At 29.7% G+C, this 23,180-nt stretch overlaps 2 protein-coding genes across 2 annotated transcripts; one reads left to right on the top strand and one right to left on the bottom strand.

Moving 5' to 3' along the window:
* The first annotated feature begins 4,094 nt into the window (after positions 1–4,094).
* On the top strand, positions 4,095–6,043 carry LOC129307799 (uncharacterized). Its single transcript, XM_054948708.1, has 3 exons — positions 4,095–4,320; positions 4,434–4,555; positions 5,481–6,043. Exons 1-3 carry the CDS (start codon positions 4,185–4,187, stop codon positions 5,802–5,804), a joined length of 582 nt encoding a protein of 193 aa, XP_054804683.1. The 5' UTR covers positions 4,095–4,184; the 3' UTR covers positions 5,805–6,043.
* A 772-nt stretch (positions 6,044–6,815) lies between these two features.
* Positions 6,816–8,609, bottom strand: LOC129307798 (protein DEEPER ROOTING 1-like). Its single transcript, XM_054948707.1, has 5 exons — positions 8,387–8,609; positions 8,216–8,288; positions 7,626–8,077; positions 7,352–7,523; positions 6,816–7,056 (listed from the first exon to the last, which is right to left on the bottom strand). The coding sequence occupies exons 1-5, from the start codon at positions 8,390–8,392 to the stop codon at positions 7,037–7,039; spliced, it is 723 nt and encodes a 240-aa protein (XP_054804682.1). The 5' UTR covers positions 8,393–8,609; the 3' UTR covers positions 6,816–7,036.
* Between the last annotated feature and the right edge of the window lie 14,571 nt (positions 8,610–23,180).

Below are 23,180 nucleotides of genomic sequence, written 5' to 3'. Positions count from 1 at the left end.
TATCAAAAACAATATTACAGTCTCCAATATTCAAACAGCTAAACAATAATATCCTATATCAGACTTAAAAAAGCAGGAAAGACTATGACAATAACAAACTTGTATCAGAATAACAGTATAATAAATTTAAAAAAAAATTTGGAATATGCTGGAGAACTCAAGAGTAAAAAGAGCAAAAAACTAATTCAATATTATGTATTAAAACTCAAGTCGATTGACTTCGTTTCTTTTATTTGAACTAACAAGTCCCTTGATTGATAGGATGTAATGGATCATGGAGTCATCTGCTAAAAATGGATGCTATGTCAATTTTTAGCTGGCCTCCTGGCAATTATGGGATATTTTAGTTTACACATTAGTGAAATTAATAATGTTATAACTAGCATTAAAGTTGAATTGTAGTTTATCTCTCACAGCCTGGTCATAATTAATAATTGAAACATGAATATATTTGTCCCTTAAAAAATAAACAGCTTTGACATTAAAGGCAAAAAAAAAAAGAAAAAGAAAATAGAAAGTGAAATTGTTAATAAAGACCCAACCAAATTTAAGTTTGTTGAGAAGGACTTGAGAGAAATTTGAAATTGAGGTCATTTGCTAGCCTTAATTTAAAGTGTCAAATGACCATAATGCCCTAACCAAATTTTCTCTTCTCTCAATCTCTTCTCTTTGTTTCCATTGCAATCTCGGTGACTTCCTCTTCTTTCCTTATTCCTTTGTTGACTTCCTCTTCTTTCCTTAGTCCTTTGTCCTTCATCTTCTCTTTTGTACTTGATTATTCTTCTCCATCCTCATCTCCTTCCTCCTCTTTGAATTTGTGCGGAGATTGAAGAGTAGAAATGACATATTGATGGCATCTAGGGTTTCCCCAAATGTCAAAGGCAAGAATTCTAGTGTTGTAACTGCAAGCCTTGATAGTTTCACATATCACTTGGCCAAAAAAATCTCTTCTTTTGGACCTCATTAGTGTCCAGCTTGGTCCTAGTAGGTGTATTTTCATGTAATGGCACATGTCTTTTAAAGTAAAAGTTTTGTATAGTTTTTTGAATTAGTAAAATTCAAATTAAGCATACTTTAAGAAACTTCCTAGATTATTCTCTCAGAGTATCATATCTTCCGTTAATGAAAACTTTGGATTTAATTTTTTTCCATTGAATGATTCAAGAGACGAAGTCATGTAAGCAAAAAAAAAAAAGGAAATTAGACGTGGGTTTCCATTAGGCATCTCTAACTTGTTTCCCATAAAAAAGCAAATTAGAATTCAAGCACAGCTTAGACTACATATCTCGAACTTTTCGTCAACTTAGACAAAGTCATGATTCAAGCATAGCTGCCATTTTTCTTCAACTTGTTTCCTAGAAAAAAGCAAATTAGATAGTGGTTTCCATTGGATATCTCAAACTTGAGAGTATACTTTGTTTTTTAATAATAGACTATATGTTGATTTAACTATTAGACAACGCATATTTTTCTAGTGGAACAAGAATAAGTTGATGAATGGTCTTGAGTTGCTGGTGTTTCACATCTAGATATAACTATTTGTGCTTACTGGTTTGCAGAGATTTGAACTTCAATAACACCATGGGACAGATTCAAGGGTCACTTTTCAATATGAGTTCATTATCATACTTGTGATATGTATGACATGCCCAAGTAGTTAAATTATTTGATCATCTCTCATGCTTTTTAATTAGATTAACGCATGATTTGCCTTTCTCTAATTTCAGGCTTGGAAATTATCAGATTTGGGCAATCTCCTATGGGGAACTTTGTGGAAGCGTGTTTCTTATTTCTTAACTCAAGTTTCCCATGTAGTATACTTCTATTCTGGTCCAACTTTTCTACTTCCTACATCTTTCAGCTGCAAATTAAACTTTTCTCTGCTCATTTATTAGTTGAGATCACATTTTCTTTTGTTTGTAGTAATCCCTTCCATTTGTCTCTTTTATTTGTATGAAATTTTCTACAGATTATTTAGTGATGAGTCTTTATATGTCCTTTATGAATTGCTTACAAGCATAATTATTGTAGCTTCAAACAATATGCTTACAAGTCACTGGAGTGCAATCTCAAGAAGATGTTACCAAAGGATCAAATGATGAGATCAAGAGGAGTTGATTAATTTGCAATCATGCAAATTGTTTGGTGATGCGAAATCCTTGATCCGATTAAAGCAAATGAATGACTTGTTGGAGAAAAATCTGAAGGTTTTGAAGAATAAACACTACCCTACTTATACGGTTTATTTGTAGTTGATTATGTATTTTATCTTGTTTTAATGTAATTTATGTTGTCAAGGGATGTAAGACCATATTATTATGTAATGATAAATGAATTTGTAAATGCAATTTGTTGCTCCAAGTATTATCTTGCTTATAAATATGGTGCTATCTGAATATACATTGGAAGATCTCACTAAAGAAGTTGTTCACTATGAGTTGTTTCATATTTCATAAGTTTCATTGTGTTTTCAGAATAACCATTTGCATATTTGATATTTTGAGAGTTTAGAATAATAAATTGTAATTGCTACAAAATTCATATAAGATGTAAAAAGCTTATATTAATTTAGTGTCAATAAACTTATTCATCAATTTATAGCTTGTAATCCTCTCAAATATTTTCCCCAGCTTAATCTTCTAAGGATAGATATTTTTTAAAAATATCCATATGTATTTTTATGAAAATGAGGAAATTTTCAGAATAAATATACATTTGCATGTTTAGAATATCCATATACGTTTTCAGAATATTCATAGGTGTTTTTATAAAAAATAAAAAAAATTTAAAATAATTATTCATGTTTTCAAAATATCTATAGGCATTTTCATGAAAAATGAGTAAATTTTCATCATAACTATTTTTTAAGAGATGATTGCATTTCATTGAAAATGACTGCATATAAGGGAAGACTAATTGCCTATCTTTGATATCATTTGCACTTGTAACAAAATGAACATTTAAGAAAAATTGTTGTATATGACAATCAATTACTTGCATATATGGAAGATTTCTGCAGATGAGAGAAACTTATTGCATATATGAAAGACCTTCTGCATATGCAAATATATGAAAGAAAATTGTATTTCATTGAAAATGAGTCGTATATTGTAAAAGATAGGTTGCATATGCTTTTAAAGGTATCCGTAAGAAAAATTAGGAAGGAATATTCGAATATAAATAAGTGATATTCGAATATATGAAAGAAAATTACATTTCATTAAAGATCAACTATATATTGTGGAGACATGCTGCATATGCTTTCAAGGGTACCTATAAGAAAAATTAGTATAGGATATCCAAATATGCATAAATAATATTTAAATATTTAGAGTTGAATATTGATTGTATATCGTGAAAAAAAAAGTTGCATATACTTTGTTGAAGATGATTTGCATATATTATGAAAAAAATATTACATATGACATATTGATACTAAAATATCTTGTGTTACATATTGAAACTTAATTATTAATAGAGAAGGGCTTATTATCTATTGATAGTTATAGACCTTGTGAAATATATTGACAACGGATAACCTCGTTTAATTTTTATTTTTTTAATCACCTAGGGCATTATACCATTTAACTTTCACCAATTATTGACAGGGAAGGATCTTTTATCAAAACAATTCCAAGTCCTTCTGAGCAGTTAGATTTCTGGTGGAGTTTTTTTCAGCCGAAAATTGCGGGCTGCAGAGTTCAAATGATGAGCTAAGCCAAGCATTATTCGTCGCCACACCACATTTGAAAAAACATGTACTCCCTCCGGTCTCATTTATAAGTCCAATTTTAAAAGGTGTATTTGGTCCCATTTATAAATCACGGTGCGTCTTTTTAGGTAATATTTGAGAGGTATTTCCAAAAGAGAAAAAGTAACAGGACATTACTTTTTAGATTTGTTATATAGAGGCATGTTTGAAATTTTACTTACTTTTATTCCTTGTACTTTTATTGTATTGGTATTGATGAGATTGGTAGAAATGACTTATAAATAGGACCGGAGGGAGTAGTCAGTAGTCTCCAAGAACCACTGTACCAGCCAATTACCACCGCCACCATCAAGCGGGGGCTAACAAATAAAAGTAAAAATAACAATAAAAAAACATACACATTTCTTGAAATCTCATTTTGACCATCACCGTCATTCACGAACCAGAACCTGAGCTCTTGGGCGAGACAAGCATGGAGCCTGCACCTTTATCGGCATCAGAGATCGCGGCCAAGTTGAATCTGCAGCCTCATCCCGAAGGTGGGTTTTTCGTCGAGACTTTCCGTGATGGTTCGGTTCAACTTCTCAAGTCTCAGCTCCCCCCTGAATGTAGGTCCTTCTCTCCATCTTTCTAATTTCTGTATAATCATAACAATCTTTCTGCTTCTTCTCCATTTCACTGCCTTCATTCAATTCTATCCATTTTCATTATTTTTTTTCAGATAGAGTCGACCGCCCAGTGTCTACTTGCATATACTTTCTGCTTCCGTCTGGGAGTGTATCTCGCCTGCATCGTATTCCCTGTGCTGAAACCTGGCATCATTACATAGGAGAACCTCTTACGGTACACTCCACTATATTCATGAATTGCTCATTTATTGATCACTTTTTTTTTTGTTTCACCTGGTTCCCCACCACCCCCCTTAGGTTCTTTATACTGAATATGTTATCCCCAATTATTTGGTGGCAAAAGCACTTCCTGAATTTTCCTTCGCTTTTTCTGTCCCAGTCAAAAGATATTTCAGCTATCAGGGCCATTTTTCTTTGAACTGATCCTAGCTCACCCTCTTTTAGTCTATAAACATCACAAATGACATCTCAGAATTGATTCTTCTGACCAAACGCCTAAAGAATTTAACCTAGATCATATTATTTTTCGTTTTCACCTTTGTTCTTAGGTATATCAAGAAAGGTTTCTTGCAGGGCATATTTATCATAATAAGCTAATTAACTCAGCGCTCTCTCAAATCTGTACCTAGTTCATGGACTTTGTACCTTGGAGTGTTTGCAAGCATATCTTTCTGAGTTCACTCAGGTTTTTTGTTTTTCCTATTCCATCATTTAGCTTTGTGCACTTGTACGCTTACGAAATATGTAGTTAATTCGTATCGTTTTATATAGAAATTGAACGCATCACTTCTACGTCAAAACTCGCTCGCTTTAATCACCTCTTTGGAATTGGTAGGAATTACTAGGAACTTAACATAAAAGTACTGCATTGCTTTGTAATTCATCAAGTCTATCCATTTATGCAGTGTGTAGCCTTTAACTCCCATCGATGGGATATGATTCCGAAATATTAAACATATCCTACTAAAAAACATAGCATTCAATTTAAGGGCACCGGGATTAACTGAGTGTAATTGGGGGTAATTTACTGCTAGCATTCTGAAAGAAACAAAAGATCTTTAGGACTTCTTGTCTCCCAAATTTAATTTGATTCTTCATGTTCCCCTTCTCTTGATAACATTTTTCAATTTATTTTGCAGGTCGTGGAAATAAATGATAAGGATGGGAGTGTCAAGTTTACCTGCCTTGGATCTAATCTGGCTGATAATCAGAAACCACAGTACACAGTGCCCCCCAATGTGTGGTTTGGTTCATTCCCAACAAAGGATTTTGAGGTATCTCCAGATGGGTCTGTGCGAAGAACCCCTCCTAGAGATGGTGAGAGCCATTACTCCCTTGTAGGTTGCACTTGTGCCCCTGCCTTTCAGTTCCAGGACTTTGAGCTGGGAAAACGTTCTGACCTTGTCTCACACTTTCCCCTCTTGGAGTCTCTCATCAATGCACTCACATATCCTGATTCCTGAGCGAGTCACTGAGAATGTATTTTCATTTGGAAAGCTTGTGATATTGGTTGCCAGATATCAAACCTCTTGTCCTAGTCGGTTCCCTTCTATGCAGGTGTGGATTATTTCTGTATTTTATAAAATCTGAATATTTAGAACCTAACGAGACTCACATAATGGTTCTCCGTACACTTCTTTCAATATCACTTATTGGGATAATAGGGTATTGGAGACTCAAAATAGATCCTATTTTGAAGTTCCATGGAAGATTTGGTCGCTTTCTGTCTCTGTAGCAATATACGACTCTGACGACCTCGATTTACTTATCTGCAAGATTTCGTGGATCTTCCAATTCTTTTTGTAATTTTTAGACGGTCTGGTATGAGTTCTAATGTTCTATACACTTTTTTTTTTTTTTTTAAAGAAGGTCATCACCATTTTTTATTTTTAATGTCTAACTGTATATACACAACTCTACGTGAACCTAATATCAAGCAACAATGAATTCTTCATTTATTTCCAATGATGTATTCTCGTTCAAGCCCATTGGCTAAACCAACATTCCAAAGCAAACAGATCATTTGTAGTACTGCTACTGCATCTTCTGTAAGCAGAGAGAAATATTAGTAACTGTTTAACGATAAATGCTATTCTTGAAATTAACAGGATTATATTCAGTTGTTCAATTGAACAGCATAGACGGTATAAACTAATTCAAATGTCCAAATTGCTCGATTGAACAATTAAAATATCCGCTCTCAGTTTTAGCTGTCTCTAAGGTTGAAAGTTTATTTTTTAACCAAAAAAACAAAAGTGTTTCAGAAACACTCTTTTTTTCAAACCAAAACATAGACCACACATCTGCTTCCAAAAATTCCCCAATCCATGTAAGGCTTTTAAAAACACTATGGTCTATGTAATGCTTCCCTGTTCCCTCAAAGATTGGCATTTTATTTTATTTTCGGTGAAGATCCCTCAAAGCTAGGAATCCTACCAAAAAGTCTGTTGTTATAAAGAAAATCACTCAACCGGGGCTAAAATCTTTTGCATGAAATTGCAACATGCTTTCTGGCATGCTTGAGCTGTAGAGGCTCTTGATTTTTCAAGGTTCATCCTCCAATTTGTCACATTATTCCTTGGCTTATTCATACACCCGGAATTGTTAGTATTTGGTATAGATCAACTTGCATTCTGCTTCAGCTATCACTTCAATAAACAGAGTTGTGCAGAATCAGAATATGAGAAGAAGCCATTTATATCTCAAGAACAATATCTGCAACCAGGAAATATACACATATTCAGAACAGCATCGTTACTATGTATCTTGCCCTCTTTTTTGCCCTCCTCAAAGAATGAGGGAACTCTCTGGGGAGAAAAGGGGCAAAATTGCAAATAATTAAAAGGACGTAAATGTACGCTCAGTTACTGGCAAAAATTATGCAGCCATAGATGTTTGTGTTCAAGCACCTTAAGTACTCGAGCATGCAACATAAATTTACATGAATATAATAGATTTTGGTTGGTTATATTTCTTAGGGATAAAGAATAAATATAATAGTAGTACTTACATTCAGAATCTGTCTTGACCCATTTACTGCCATTGTCTGCAGCAGGATTGTTGAATTCGTCGTCATCATTGTCAGATTTGGTCATCTGTTTGTCCTTGAGGTGCTTCTTTAAAACCATCGTTGAACTTGAACCATGGGGATGTATCTTCTTATTGAGTATTGCCCTAAAAATCTGTAGTCAAAAACAGATCAAAGAGTGAGATAATCAATCCTAAACGAAGTATCTTATATATAGCTAAGTTAAGGTCTAAGAGGACGACAACACTGGCGTCACCTTCTCCATTCTGCTCTCTGTGGAGAGTGGATCTTTGAAAAAGTGTGTTCGTTGAAGATTACTTCTGCAAACAAACATCTTCTTGAGAAGAAAAGTGAGTGATTTCTTGCCAATTGCACTCTTGTTATTCTCCAAACAAAGATCTTTTCCCCTGCAGGGAATTAAAGTGCTGTGTGGGAATAATGTCTCTTTCTTTTCACAGTTTGAACAATTATTCGTGTGATCAGCGGAGGATTCTTCCCGCAAACATATCTGCAATGCATTCTGAAAATTGCCTTCTTCTTGTTCGTCAGGCGTAGGGTCTTGCACGCAATCTTGAGAGCAGGATGAGTCCTCTGCAATAATTCTTTCAGAATCGTCCTTCAAACCGTTGTTTCCAAAGGTCCCAATTGTAAGGAGTGCATGTGGCCAGTCACTGAACTCGTCTTTGATAGGTTCATCCGCTACAAAATCTGGTAGGAAAGTTAATCATCAAAATTCAAAACCTTAATCCTACCTGCCTTATATTGTGCATATCATCAAAATCTGGGAAAAAGGTTCATTCAATTGAGACAGATACTAGTATGATAGAAAGAGTGGAGAATGCGTACTGGTAGATGAAACAGAGTCTGGTTTGTTCTTCGCCTTACTGCCATTGAGCTTGTTGCGCATCCAATTTAGTAGCTGCAAGTAAAAGAAGAAACGACAGATTTGGTCAAGAATTTAGAAGAACTACCAAGTGAATAGGAATTGAGTAGGAAGAGAAATCAAAATTGGGTTACCTTCATTTTGAATGGAAGAAGCTAATTGGCGTGCCATAAGACAGTTAAGGGGTGAGATGCGGAAGAGTATAAATAGAAAGGGAGGTGGGGTGTGGTGTGGTTTGAATTTTACGGCCAACCAACCAAGTTGATGCCTCTGGTTCAAGTTCCCAAACCCAGCCTTTTGCCGCCACTTTCTCTCTCGTCTTTTTCTTCGCTGCATCATCACAAATTATACATGGGCATCTATAATTTTAAAATATATTTATAGGGTTATAAATATATTTCTAATATTTCTTGGTGAAATATATATTTTTGATATATCAGTCTAACTAAAATATGTAAATATTTTTAAAAACTGCACGAATCTAACAAGATTATGTGTAGAGAAAATTAAAAGAATGAAAAAAATTGCAGTAGGGTTTAAATAAGTTACAATATTTATAGTCTAAGAATAGTATCTCCTTAATTAGTTAATATTGATTTGATGATTAGGATGCCACTTGTATTGCAGAAAGTTAAAAAAAAAAAATCACCTTTTAGTGAATATTTGCTATAGTCTATAGATTTTGTGTTGCATCAATACTACATAATAATTGATTGAGTTTTATGTTAATTATGACTGATATATATTTTAGAGTTTAAACTAAAACCTCTTAATGTAACTAACGAAGAAAAATAACTACAGTTACACACAGAGTGACTAACGAGATTTAAGGGGTCATGTGAGTCACGTAGACTTTGATTTCACAAACTTAATATGGTGTCACGGACATGTCTGGATTCTGACAGGCCTATCTCATTTCCCACAAATATATGGTGTATAGAAGTTATCATTGCTTTAAGCTATTTTGTTCTTAGATATTTGTTAACATTGCATAATTCTTCATTGAATATGAGCGCAGCACAATACAGTCTATACACGCACGATAATCAAGTATCGCTTTGGTTTAATCAATTTTTACATGAAAAATATTTAGATATACTCCTTTTCTTAAAAAATATAAAATAATTTTTATATATTTAGATATTTAAAAATATAAAGCGTTTTTAATATTTTAAGGTATAATTAATATACTTTTTTTAAAAATATCTCTAATAAATAAATTATTTTATATTTATTTTAAAATAAAGTACTATATTAAATAAAAATAAACATAAAAATATAATATTAGTTTAAAAATAATTAATTACTTTATTATATAATATAATTTAGTTAAAATTATTTTTTATTTTTAAACGAAAGAAGTAATTTATTTATATTTTTAATGATTATTCACTTTCCTTTTGAATGCATGGCCTTGTTTTATAACATAAAGATGAGGGCCTTAAAAATTATATTTTGTTTTGACTTCTGTCATGATTATTATACTTAAAGCCACTGAACGTGGCTATGTGAAAAAAGAATATACTTTTAAATTTTAATTCTTAATTTTTTAATTATTAATCTGTATTTAAATGTTGATTTAAAATAACTCGGTAAATAATTTTGTATTTTATAATTTTTTTACTCGCAACAAGTCAATCACTATAGTTTTTGGACTTGAAAGAATTCAATCTCTAATTCGTTCACTAAATAAGTTACAAGGACATTGAGTTATTTCAATCAAAGCTGAGAGACTAAACCAATAATTAAAAAACTCTAAGAACTAAATGTTGCATCTTCCCTTGCTATATATTTAAGCTAGTGCATTTTAAAAATTATATAAAATATGATAAATAAGTTGCATTATTCACTATTTATGAACAAGAAGTTGAACTTTTTATAGTTTCTGCAACATTAAATCAATATATATTATAAATTTTATTAAAAATTGTGTTATCCGGCGTTATGAATAATTAAAGCAGTTTATTTCAGACTTTATGCAAAATATACAAGAGAATAACCCAATATTACAACATTAATCATTTAACCTGTTCTGAGCGAGAGAAGGATACAGGAGACACTGACATGTTCTGGAACATTTCATTTGCTTCAGCGTTATTATGGAGTATGCATGAGAAGTTGTGGTCACTTCTATATAGAATCCCTTGGATCATATTTCTCGCGCACATGACAAAAGAACCCAAGACCTGATCCATGCATTCTCGCGCCACGCATATATGCTTTTCTTTTTCTTTAATTTTTTGTTTGATATTGTTTAATTTCACTTGAAAGTGACAATTTTAATTTACGCAGAAGTTTAGCCAGAGGTGAATTGCTGTTTAAAAGCAGCCAAGCATGTTTCAGAAATGAATGGTTAACAAAATTTGTGAGCAGGGTTTGCGGAGGGTGTCTCTCACTAACCGGACCCCTGCGTTTCCGCTGTGTCGCATCACCACCGCCATTCCTTTTAAATACCGAAACCGGAAATCCCCTTACATGCTGTCTCATTCTCAACCACCATCATGGTATTCATTATATTAATTAGCATCTGCATACTATAAAACACTTTTAATTCAAGTGAACATCCATATTCCAGAGTATGTCAATGGCTAAAGTGAGGTTTGCTCAATCATGTCTGGCAAAAAAAAAAAAAAAATCACAGAGATCAAAAGATTATGTAATCAAAAGAATCAACTAACCATCAATTCTGCACTCTTTTTTTTTTCTTTATATATATATATATATAAATGTCACTTCTAACTTTTTTTTACTTTAATTTATAAGGCATTTTTTAATAAAATTACACAAGCTAATTAAGTTCGTTAAATATAACTTATAATCTTATATTTTTTATAAACTTCAAAAGAAAACCTTTGTTAATAAGAGAGTGAGTAAAAAATTTATTTAAAGAATGAAATAATGAAGGATAATATTAGAATAATAATTGTTAATGATTAATGATCATTTTTTGTGAAAAAGTCTGATATATTATGGGAAATCAAATTACATTTAAAAATATCTTATAAATTATAATAAAGACAATACCTTACTGTTTACTGAAATTAAGGAGATGTAATTAAATTATTGATATTGTACAAAAGGAAAGAAATTTCTTAATATATCCTAATCAAATGTATTAGTTTTTCAAAATATTTTCTCTTTTATATGTTACTTTTTATTCTACACATAAAAATTGTAGAAAAAAATTGAAAAAAATTAATTAATAATTACTCACTCATTTTAAATTATAAGACAACTTAAAAAAATTATCCTAAAATATAAGATAATTTGAAAAAAATAAAATTTCAACATTATCCTTCAAGTGTTGAGAGAATTAAAATGATATTATAGCAAAATAATTAAGTATGTAGGGATATTTTTAAAATTTTATATTGTTTTTATGAAAAAGCAAGTTTGTGTAGTGTCATTATAGTTTTTTATTGCTGTTAAAAATAGGGAACAACTGGCCAGGAATGGGGAGAGAAAAAATAGGTAAGATTAACGAAATGATATCACATTTTAACTCAAAAGCTTAAAAATTAAGTTTATAGATACTTTCTCTTAATTATATATTAATTATTAAGTTTAATTTTATTCAATATAAAAATTTTTATAATCTTAAGTCCAATTAGATAGCTTAATTTTATACAAAATTAAAAAAATTATGTCATACCTTAACTTAAAATTTGAAAATTTAAGTTTATGGACTGCTTTTTTTATTACATATTAATTATTATATTTAATTTTATTTGATGTGAAATTAGTTTTAAGTCTGTTTATATTTAAACAATTTAATAATTTTATTTTATTTAAAATTATCTTTTGGATGGAGGGAGTAGTTTTATTAAAAATCATCAGTTCCTTGTAAAAACTAAAGTGATTATATATATAATTAGATGGGGTTAATAAAAAAAAAAAAAAGGTCAGGTGAAAAGTAAAACTCGCACTTTGATGAAAAGCCAAGTCGAGAAACTAGATCCAGAAGTATCTGTGGCAGAGTGATTCTTTGATTTTCTTCGCAGATTAGAAAATCCAAGGTTTGAGAAATCAAGCATGAAAAATCATGATAATAGGGAATGGTTCAAGTGGTGCAAACACAGGACACGAAGATTGGGTGTCGCTGAGGAGGCGGCTTCCAGGAGGTGGGAGGCACGTGAATGTGTTGGCGATAAGAGTAACGGAAAACGAAGCCATGTGAGGTGAAAGGAGGGCCACGTGTCAAATAAAAGGCGCGAAGATCAAAACACTCGGGCCCTACCAGACCAACACGTGGCTCAAAGGTGAAGTCACTGAGATGCTCGTCATGGATGGTGACATGCAAATATACTGGAAGAATTACATCCAAAAATCATTTAAGGATACTATTCACAGGTAAAATCAATATAATATATATTATTATTAAAATAGAGACGTAATTTTTTTTAAATAACATTTATTATTAGTTTTTATTTATAAATAATTTACTTAAGTAATTTTTAATTGTGATTTTTCTAAATATCTATCACACTCACTTTGATTGTTGATTGTTGATTATTGCTCAAGATACGCCATGCAACACTACCTTTTCACTCCCTATCAAGTTATCATCACTCATTTGTGCCCTTCATTGATTTTCTTGATTATTTCTCATCCATTCATTTAACTCATTATTACAGCACTTTTGAATCTTAATTGCGCAATTAGTTTTTTTTTTTTTTATCTTTTCGTCTTGGGACCAAGCTCAAAGCCGTTACTGGATCAATCCTTAATATATTCTAGTTTGGATACTGAAATAAACTACATAAAACTTGGGTTGGCTAAATCCTTTTATACAATATCGAACTTACTGTTATATTTGATATCATGATGCAATGATTCTGGTCTTTACTCACAGCCTCCCATATGTTTGTCATTGATTTTGATTTTGATTTTAAGGATATTCTAGTTTTGATCAAATTAGATTTCATGTTGTTACCTATTTGATTTCATTGATTCAGTTCTATGATAATTTCAGATTTGGATTTGTCTTTCATCTTGAATTATCTGAAGCTTGTTTGTTCATAGCCACAAGTTCACAATTTTTCATCGATCTGGATTTCCGAGACAGCCCTAAACATTCATAGATTTTTATTTCTAGGCTGTTATGTTGCTGAATATAGTGGATTGAAATCGGAGAGGGTTTAAAATGTTCGTAAAGAATGGTTATCACAAAACCAGTCAATCTCTTTTTTTCTTTCTTTCTCTAAACGTTATATCATCTTGAGCTATAATTACATGGATGTAATTCATCCATTTTTCTATTTCATTGATGTCCTGTGCAATGGGAGGATATGTACTTCGTCTGTTTAAAAATATAAAGTATTTTTAATTCAATATCACATCTCAATAAAATATTTATCTATTTTTAAATTAACTATTACTTTTTATACTTACTCCTATTAAATACCCTGCAATAAATATAAAATTATTCATCAATAAAGATAATCTTAAAAAAAGACAATAATTACACATCAAAAGATTAAAAATATCTTATAGTTTTAAGCACTTAACTTCTTAAAAAATATCTTATATTTTTTAATGAAGGAAATAAGATTTAGTTAGGAAACAAATATCAATGACCAAATGTGGCCACTAGATGTAACACCCTCAAATTTACAGACCGATTTTTCGCAATTATTAAAACCATTATCATGGTAGAAAATTTTCTTACCATGATACATCCAAGACAATATACCACAGGTCTTAAAATATTTTAAAAAAAGCAATTAGAACCATAAGGGACAGTCAGGATCCTCATGGCATGATATTTAAATTAGGTCACGAATCAAGAGAGACAAACATAATCCTCTTGGTCAAATAAATACTTTTAATAAAAAGGATTAGAGTTTACATGCTTCACAAAGAAGATATATCCTAAGTTGGCACAAGATACATTGTATAATCCAAAATAAGAGGCAACGTAAAAGATGGTGTTTCATACACCATAGTTACACCTCTAGTGTTTCTCGGCCGGACTCGCTCCTGTAAAAATATTAACCACGGGGAATGAGACTTAAAAGTCCCAGTAACCAAAAATTAATATGTAATGATGCATGCGGATGTAACTAATCATGCGATTGCTAAGTGGGCACACAAAACATTTAACCGAACAATACTTTCAAACAAACCGAACAAGTATTTAATTTGCATGACTGCACCTTATATCCTCCTTTTGCCATGCTCGGACGCCAAATCACCCGGCCAAAGGTGAGTTGGACCAAGCGACACGCCACTCATTGGGTCCAATGAGGGCTTACCACGTGGTAATAATTAACCGAACAGAAATTTCCATTAACACCATACATTAAAAGACCCTGACAAGTCATGCATCATTCAAATATCCAAACAGGAATATATCCGAACAATAATATCTCATCATGATAAACAAAGATAATTTTTAACCCACTTGACAATAATTTCAAACAAGTATATACAGTATTTATTTTTAATAATTTATAATTTTTCCAAACAACAAAACAACACATAACCATTCACAAACACACTCATCACAACACATTAATAATGGTTACCTTGTGTCTTGAATAACAAGTTCCCCTTCACAACTCCTTTTTCACCACTATCTTTGTCAATATAATCTACATAATTATTTCACAATACTATATATTAATTTTACATTAAAATAAATAACTCTAATTTAAATAGTTAGAAAGTCTTAGATCTATAATCCATATTAACACTAATTTAAGATTTATGCCTCATTTAACTTCCCAAATTCTTTTCTAAAATTCTCGTACCCTAATAAACTATTTTTTATCCTCAAATCACTTCTAGTATCACAATTTCATCCTTCTATATTCTAAAAATTCATCCAAAAATAAATTAAATTTTAAAATTATCCTGAAGCCTCAAATCACCTTTCTATAACCTCAAAAATACCTATTCATACTTAAATAAATATTTAATAATCATAGATTTATCCCTACATCTCAGATTCCACATAAATTCAATCATATAGATCTAGATTTTAACTCAAAAATTCTTAAACATGAGTTTCAACCTCAAGAAAATATTCTATAATATTTATTATATCCCTAAGAGTTTTAACCTATATTTTTAATCCATCATATCATCAGATTAACTATCCTATAGAAAAATCCTAATCAAAATATTTACTCTATCCTATAAAATAATCATATCACTAGAAAGCTAATATTATTTAGAAAATAACCATAAAATTAATTTTGTAATTAAATAAATTTTTAAATGCTAATCTAAATAGGAAAGTTAGAACATACCTGAAGAAAAAGAAAATAATCCCCCCTTGCGAGAAAACGCCGAGCAACGTGAGAGGAAGAGAGAAAAATAATATAAAAATGGGATTGTGAGTCCCAAAATTATATTAAAAAAATCTATAGGTTTGAATTTAATTATTCAAACCTTTGGGCCAAAAGTTGCAATTTCCTCTAAATTACATCTTAGCCTCTCATGCTTCCTAATGCACACACCCCCTCCTTTTTATACATGAAGGCACCTCTTCTCTTCCTCATCTAACCAATGTGGGACTTAGAAACAACAACCTTCCACCCCCCTTTTTTTTGTTCCTTCTACCTTCTCTTTTTTTAACACACAAAAAAAAATTTATTTATGTATTATATCTTAACTAAATATTGCTTATGTGGTTTTAAATTTAAATTTTTAAATTCATAATTAAATACCTAATCATAATATTATTTCTAAATAACCTCAAATAATATAAATTCCTATTATTATCATTTTTTTTCCTCAAAACCTAAATTCCATAATTTTTTTATTATATAAAAAATCAGGATGTTACACTAGACACGAAGTATAGTAGATTTTGCAAGAAGAGTAAACCTTAGCCGTTAATCAAATCGATCACAAGATTCAAATCATCAATTTTTCAGCTCGTATAGTCCTTTCTTGTCATTCTATCTCATTCCTCAACCTCTCCCGTTCTCGACTTTTTCATCCAGTTACGTCTAAGGATGAAAATAGGCTAGATTTTTATCAAGGATTTACATTCTCACTTGTTTCAAGTTCAATTTAACTTACTTATTAAATAAGTTTAAACTTTTAATTAAACCTATTTAATTAAATAGGTCAGATTTAGTTTTTCAATATCTAACTTAAGAGTTCAATAGGTCAACCTATTTACACAAACAAGTGTACTATATCACACACACATCGATTTCACAATTTAATTTTTAACCAATCTACTTTTTATACTTTTAATTATGTTTTCAATCAGATTGGACTTATATATTAATTTTAATGTTATTGCTTTATTATTGTATTATACTGTAATTAGTAACTCTTTTAATTATTATACTCCCTTTGTTAAAAAATGTAAGGTATTTTTTGAGGAGTTGGATATTTAAAAATATAAGATATTTTTATTCTTTTGAATCGTAATCATTACTTTTTTTAAAAAGTGTACATATTAATGAATGACTTTATATTTTTTGTAAAGTATTTAATATGATAATATAAAAAAATAGAATTAGTTTGAAAGTAAGTAATTACTTTATTGGAGGTAAAATTTAGTTAAAAATACCTTATATTGTTAAATGAAGGAAGCATATTGTAATTGATAAATCAAGTTATATATTTATACTAATAGTCCTAAAATATATTTGATACATTTAAAATTAAAATGCAAGATTATTTAAAAAGCTTATTTTTAATAAGCTTATAAATAGATTTTCAAGTTAAACCAAACTTTAGGTAAGCTCAGATCTAAGTTGTGAGAAAAACTTTATATAAACTTTATGTGAGGTTTAAGTTTTTATCATCTTCAAGTCTCTTTGACCAAAGTTAACTTAGCCTAATATATTCCCATCGCTAGGTCTATACTCAAGTCTCTCGTCTCTCCTTAGCCATTCTGTTCTTAGCCAGTCTTTGTTGAAGTTTCTAATTCCAACCCAACCGCATCCAGCTGGCTTGTCCTCGTCTTCTTCATTTTCTAGTCTTTCAAGTTAATTATCAAACTTGTCTTGGGGTCTCTTAACGGATGGTGTTGTGTTGGATTCGAATGGACGGTTAAATTTGTCTAACGAATAATATAATCTGCTCAGCATGCACCTCGGGAATTTTTGCACGTACGGGATGTTATTTTAATGAAGTTTTAATTTCTCTCAGACTTTCAATTTGCCAGTTTCCTACTCCTAATTAAATAAAGTTTTAATGCTATGATAATTATTTGTTTTAAATATTTTTAAAAATATTAAAAAAATAAACACAAGAGATTACTTAATACACTTTCATTTTTATTTTTTAATGCTTTATCTCGTTTTAATAATAATAGGAAAATAATTCATTGTAGTGCTATCTTACTTGAAAAAATTCTTAACTTTTTTAGATAAAAATTAAATTTGGCTCATAAAAAATTACAATAAAATAATATTAATTAATTTTTGCACGAAACTGTATATAAATATTTTTTAAAATGGTTTACATTATTTATAGTGCAAGACAATTACAAATGAAATAATAATTAAACTACTGCATCCTTAATTGAAAAAATAATTAGTATACAGTAATTTATAGCATCATTGCATTGGAAGGATAATATTCTCAACGATAATATGAGTGTAATCTAAAATTCAACTCGAATAAATTTAAAAATTGTAAAGTTGAGTTTTAGAAGATTGATTGTTTTTTTCAATTCAACCCAAAAAATATATAGCCGAGATATCTGACACATATTCATACTAAATATTTAATTAATTTTTTTAAAATTTAGTTCATTTTGTGCTTAGAAATTACACATGTATTTAAGTGCATCGTTATAGATATTTTCTTAAAAGAGTAAGAAGATTCATATCGTTATATTAAATTAAAATATATGAATGACATCGACGATGTAGCACATGGGACATTAGACATGGCCAATTTAGTTGATATAAAAAAGGAGAATTTCAATTAAGAATCAAAGATGTGACTTAATTATTAATAGATCTCAAAAAATTTGAACTTCAATTTAATCTAGGTGGACTAAAGTGAAAATGATTTCAATGATAAAAAAAATTAAACTACATTTTACTTGTTAGTTTGGTTCGAGATGTTGAATTATTAGTTTTTAATTTATTTTACTTCACTTGTTAATTTTGAATATAAGTTGTAAATTATATGACTTCCTATCAATAATCATATAAGACTTAAACATTATTTAAACATCAGTTGTTCAATCAATTTATCACATAAGTAGTAACGTTAATTATTAAATTTTCTTACTTTACTTATTAATTTACTAACATTAATTATAAATAACAAGACATGTTAGTAATTTAATTAATGTTAGTAAATTAATAATTAAAATTATTAAATTAACAATGGACATCGCTGCTTGTCTAAAAAACTGATTAAACAACTGATGTTTAAGTTTTGTATAACTATTAATAAGTCAAATCATGTAATTTATAACTTATATTGATAAATTAATAAGTGAAGTAAATAAATTAACAACTGATAATTCTATATCTCAGACAAAATTAACAAATAAATGATACTTTAGTTTTTTCATTATTAAAATTATTTTCACTTTAGTCCTCTTGAATTGAACCAAATTTTCAAATTTTTTTAGGACTCATTAATAATTAAATCACATCTTTGATCCTTAGTTGAAATTTTCTCGTAAAAAACTTATTGATTTATGAAATGGGTTGATGGAATTTACATGCATTGTAAAATAAATTGAAAATGTTTAGATTCTTTTCATGGTGTCTTCAAATTTAATCATGATCATTTTCTATAAAATTTTCCTATTTTGTCTTGATTCTAAATGGGAGGGACCAGATATATTTTATCTTTATCACTACTTATATCAAGTAAGTATTATAATAAGTCTTGAATTTTAATTTAAAAGGATAAAATAACCATGAGTGCTAGGAGACACATTTCATTGTATTTGTACATGCTTTATTATAAATAGATTATATAATAGTAAATGATAATTGATAAATTGTTTTATATAATCATCTGATTAGGTTAAATTTAAGTATTGTCGACTTTAATTAGAGATAACTTTTCAAACACGTTTTGTGCATTCACATACGCATTTGAACTTGAGACTTTATATTTAAACGGTTGCATGACTCATTTCACTATGACAAGTGCCTGTTAGTAACAATTGGCAAGTTTTTAATATCTCAATTATATAATATATTTATACAAACTTACTGTTTAATGATTATGCATATATAAAATTACTGTACAATATTTATATACAGATAAAAAAAATCCTCTGCGAACACGGGTTTTGCTAGTCAAAGTAGAAAAGATGGGTCCTTATTTTTACTGATCAGGAGTAATATGGGGCAATGGAAGATATGAAGTAAGTGGGAAGAGTGTAGGCAGGGTCTAAGAATGTTAATTCTTATGATCCAACCAAAAAAAAAAAATGACTAATTTGATTTTGTTTTCTATTATTTTATGATTGATTTAACTTGAAGTCTCTATTATGAGTTGTTATATAAGTAAAGTACTCTTTTATCTCAATATATAAATATTTTTATTTAATTTTGCATATCAATAGAAGCTTATTATTTATTAAAATTACATTAAATCAAAATAATTTTTTAATTTTTTTAATAATGTTAATTAATATGATGATGCCGGAGGATAAAGTATAAAATAAATATTTTTTCAAAAGATAAAATTATCTAATTATTTAAAATATCATGACACCCTTTATATTTAAAGACAAAATAAAATTTTAGAAAATACTCTATATATAGATACAGAAAGAGCATACTCATTACTCTTATATTAAATGTAAGAGTTGTATAACTAATTTACAAAAATTAAGAAAGTAGTTAAGTGTGTTATTGATTAAAAAAATACTCATCTAGCTATTTTTATAATCATTTCTAATTACTCTCTCTGTTAAAATATAAGGTATTTTTAATCGAATCTCACCCCCTAATAAAATGGTAATATACTTTTAAATTAATCTTTTTTTTTTATATTTAACTCTATTAAATATCTTACAATAATTTTAAAATTATTATCAGTAGAGGCACTTTTTTTAAAAAGTAATGATTATATCTTAAAAGATTAAAAATGTCTTCTATTTTGAACAAAGGAGTAACTCACTAAATCACTAAAATCAAGATGAGTTAGTTAGAATAATAAAATTATCTTAAAAATAAATCACTTTTCAATTTTGTTCCTAAATTTTTAAAATAGTCATTTAAAATGTGAAAAGAATTTTCTTAAAAAGTTGAAATAGTGAACTTCTTTTAAGAATTTTTTTTAGGTAGTTTTATAATTATACATTAAAAGTTACAAAAAAAAAAAGCAAAATGACTTATATAAAGGACTAATAAAACCTTTTAAAATGTAAGTATTAATTTTTCTTAAAAAATCCCTTTCATCTAATAATTTATATTGAAAATTATTCGTATTAATTGTTGTTGATCGCACACATCAATGCGTACAATCAATGAGATGGTTTGGGAAAAAATAATAAACGTGAGAGAGAATTATATTTTAAATTTCTTTTTTTAGCCCCAATACTATAAGTTATGATATAGTTACAGACTTTAGGTGTAAAAAATCAATTCATATTTTCCAAAACACTCCTTCTAAAATTTAAATTATTTATCCCATTTTTATATCTAAAAATTCATTCTTTCTATTGATATTCAACTGAGGATAAGAATGAAAGCAAAAGCTAATTTTCATATATAACATATTTTGGTATTTTCTTTACTTTAACAAATAATTAAATTAATCAATTTTTATTATTAGTTAGTGATTTTCAATCTTGACCTATAAAATAAAAGGGAGAATTGTACCGTAGGCTCTAAAACAATAAAAATTTTACTTTAGACTCATATATTTTGATATTATATTGTAGGCCCAAGAACTTTTGTTGCAATTTTTCTTAAAAGTGAAAATATATTTTTGCCTTGGTGTGATTTGAAAACTTAGATAATGTATAACACAATGTCCATGGATATATAACACGATATTATTAAATTATTAACACAATATTCATGCATGTCCAGTTGATCTATAGGTTAAAATATACAAGTCACATTGAGCATATCCATGTGTGTCCAGTTGATTTATATGTTGATGAAAATAAAGTCACGCAAGCATGTACAATACAATATCCATAGATGTAAAACATAATGTTCATAAATATATAATACAATATTCATAAATTCTCAAGACAATGTTAGTTGAGATTGTATGAATATTGTATTGTATATTATTTGTGTCACTTGTACATTTTATAAAATTTATCGATCAATCAGATACGCATAGATATTGTGTTGAAAATTTATGAATATCGTGTTATATATTTATAGATATTGCATGTACGTGATTTCAGTTTTCAAATCATACAAAGATAAACTTGTACTTTTACTTTTAAGAAAAATTGCAACAAAAATCCTTAGGCTTATAGTGTAATATTAAAATGTATTGGGTCTGTAATGTAATTTTTTATTCTTTTGAGGCCTGTAGTGCAATTCTCCAAAATAAAATTCTGGTGGGACCATTAATCCCATGTCTAAATATCTTAAACGACAAATTTAGCGCGAAAAAAAACGAAGGGAGCCATGGCGATTTGCCATCCCGCCATACGTGTTAATTTCAGGATTGAGAAGCAGAGCTGCTGCGAACGTGTCAACCCACAACGCCAAGTCCCAAAGATCCCTTTCATTTTCCATTTTCTGAGTCATCATTCTCATGGATAACATGGTAAACCGTTTTCGAGTTTTAAAGAGCACAGAACTTGGCCCCACGGGTTTTCAGCGATGTTTCGTCACAGGTCAGTAATATCTGTTCCTTCTTTCTTGCCCATCAATTGTTTACTTTACGTGATCGCACCACTCAAATTGAATTGGAGTAGAATTGCGCTTGTTGATAAATATATACTTGTTTCACTTGAATTATTGATTCTGTGATCGTTTCTCTTGGATTCATTTTCTTATCCATTGAGCACTAACGATGGTGGAGCAAGGTGATGGTGACCTGTTACGATTTATTATTAGCTCAAGGGTCGACCGTAAAGGAGAGAGAAAGGCTTAGAACACCGGAGTCAGTAGCCTTAACATTTCGAACCCGGAAGAGGCAAATGCCAATTGAAGAATGACGAATGTGTTTGGAACGCTAATAATTGGGGATCCGCTTGATATCAATTCTAATTTTTCAATTTGACTTGATTGTTTGGAATGTTTTTGAAAGTGAAGTCCAATTCATTTTTTTAGTGAATCTCACTGAGCTTTTCAAATCCCACGAAAACTGATAGGAATAGGATTTGACGTCAAGAATTCATTTGGTGACAAAATAATTTGTCATCCTGTTATTGATGTTTGATGCATCATAAGAAGCAGGTATTGTCGTTAATAACCCAAGAAATTTTTCCGTTTTAAAATGTATTCCAAATACAGAAGTTAATTAAGTAAAATAATTCAATTGACTAATTAGTAATATTTTCAACTGAGTTCTTGATCACTTTTATAATAGAAAGCCTTATCTTGGATCTTGATCACTTTTAACTACCTCAGGCAAGCCAATTGGAGTTGAGTTGAAGGCAACAAACATTGTCATTGAAGTTTTCTGCGCGAGCCACTGATTCTAAACATTGTCATTGAAGTTGCTGCACGAGCCACTGATTCTGATATAGGTGCCGGCATTGCAGATCCTTGTAGTTTCCATTGAAGTAAAGCTTCCCAATCAACAGGAAAGAAACTTATACTCCGGCCGTCTGAAAACTATTTTTTAAATAAAAAAAGACAGCGTGAAGAGTGTATGAAAAATTGGCTTAATTTATATTAGTGTAGAATTTCCCTTTAAGCAGTTTATTTTGGTTTCTCTCCTATATTTTCTAATCAAGATTGGATGTGACCGAGTGAAGACACATAACTGCACTAGGTACATAAGATCTTCTAGATAATGGATAATTGCTACTAATGATCTGCATAACGTACACATGGG

Source organism: Prosopis cineraria, unplaced genomic scaffold, assembly GCF_029017545.1.
Source record: "Prosopis cineraria cultivar Desert tree isolate PC_DT_omini unplaced genomic scaffold, ASM2901754v1 PC4, whole genome shotgun sequence".
NCBI classification, from domain to species: Eukaryota; Viridiplantae; Streptophyta; class Magnoliopsida; order Fabales; family Fabaceae; genus Prosopis; species Prosopis cineraria.
This window is presented reverse-complemented; position numbering and strand designations above follow the sequence as displayed.

What these genes read in the sequence shown, in the direction of transcription:
- LOC129307799 (XM_054948708.1), top strand. Translation starts at nt 4,185, where the DNA reads ATGGAGCCTGCACCTTTATCGGCATCAGAGATCGCGGCCAAGTTGAAT. An exon ending in GTCTCAGCTCCCCCCTGAAT is followed by an intron (nt 4,321 to 4,433) that starts GTAGGTCCTTCT and finishes ATTTTTTTTCAG; the next exon opens with ATAGAGTCGACCGCCCAGTG. An exon ending in ACATAGGAGAACCTCTTACG is followed by an intron (nt 4,556 to 5,480) that starts GTACACTCCACT and finishes TTTATTTTGCAG; the next exon opens with GTCGTGGAAATAAATGATAA.
- LOC129307798 (XM_054948707.1), bottom strand. An exon ending in AGACTCTGTTTCATCTACCA is followed by an intron (nt 8,078 to 8,215) that starts GTACGCATTCTC and finishes CTTTCCTACCAG; the next exon opens with ATTTTGTAGCGGATGAACCT. An exon ending in CAGAGAGCAGAATGGAGAAG is followed by an intron (nt 7,524 to 7,625) that starts GTGACGCCAGTG and finishes TTTTGACTACAG; the next exon opens with ATTTTTAGGGCAATACTCAA.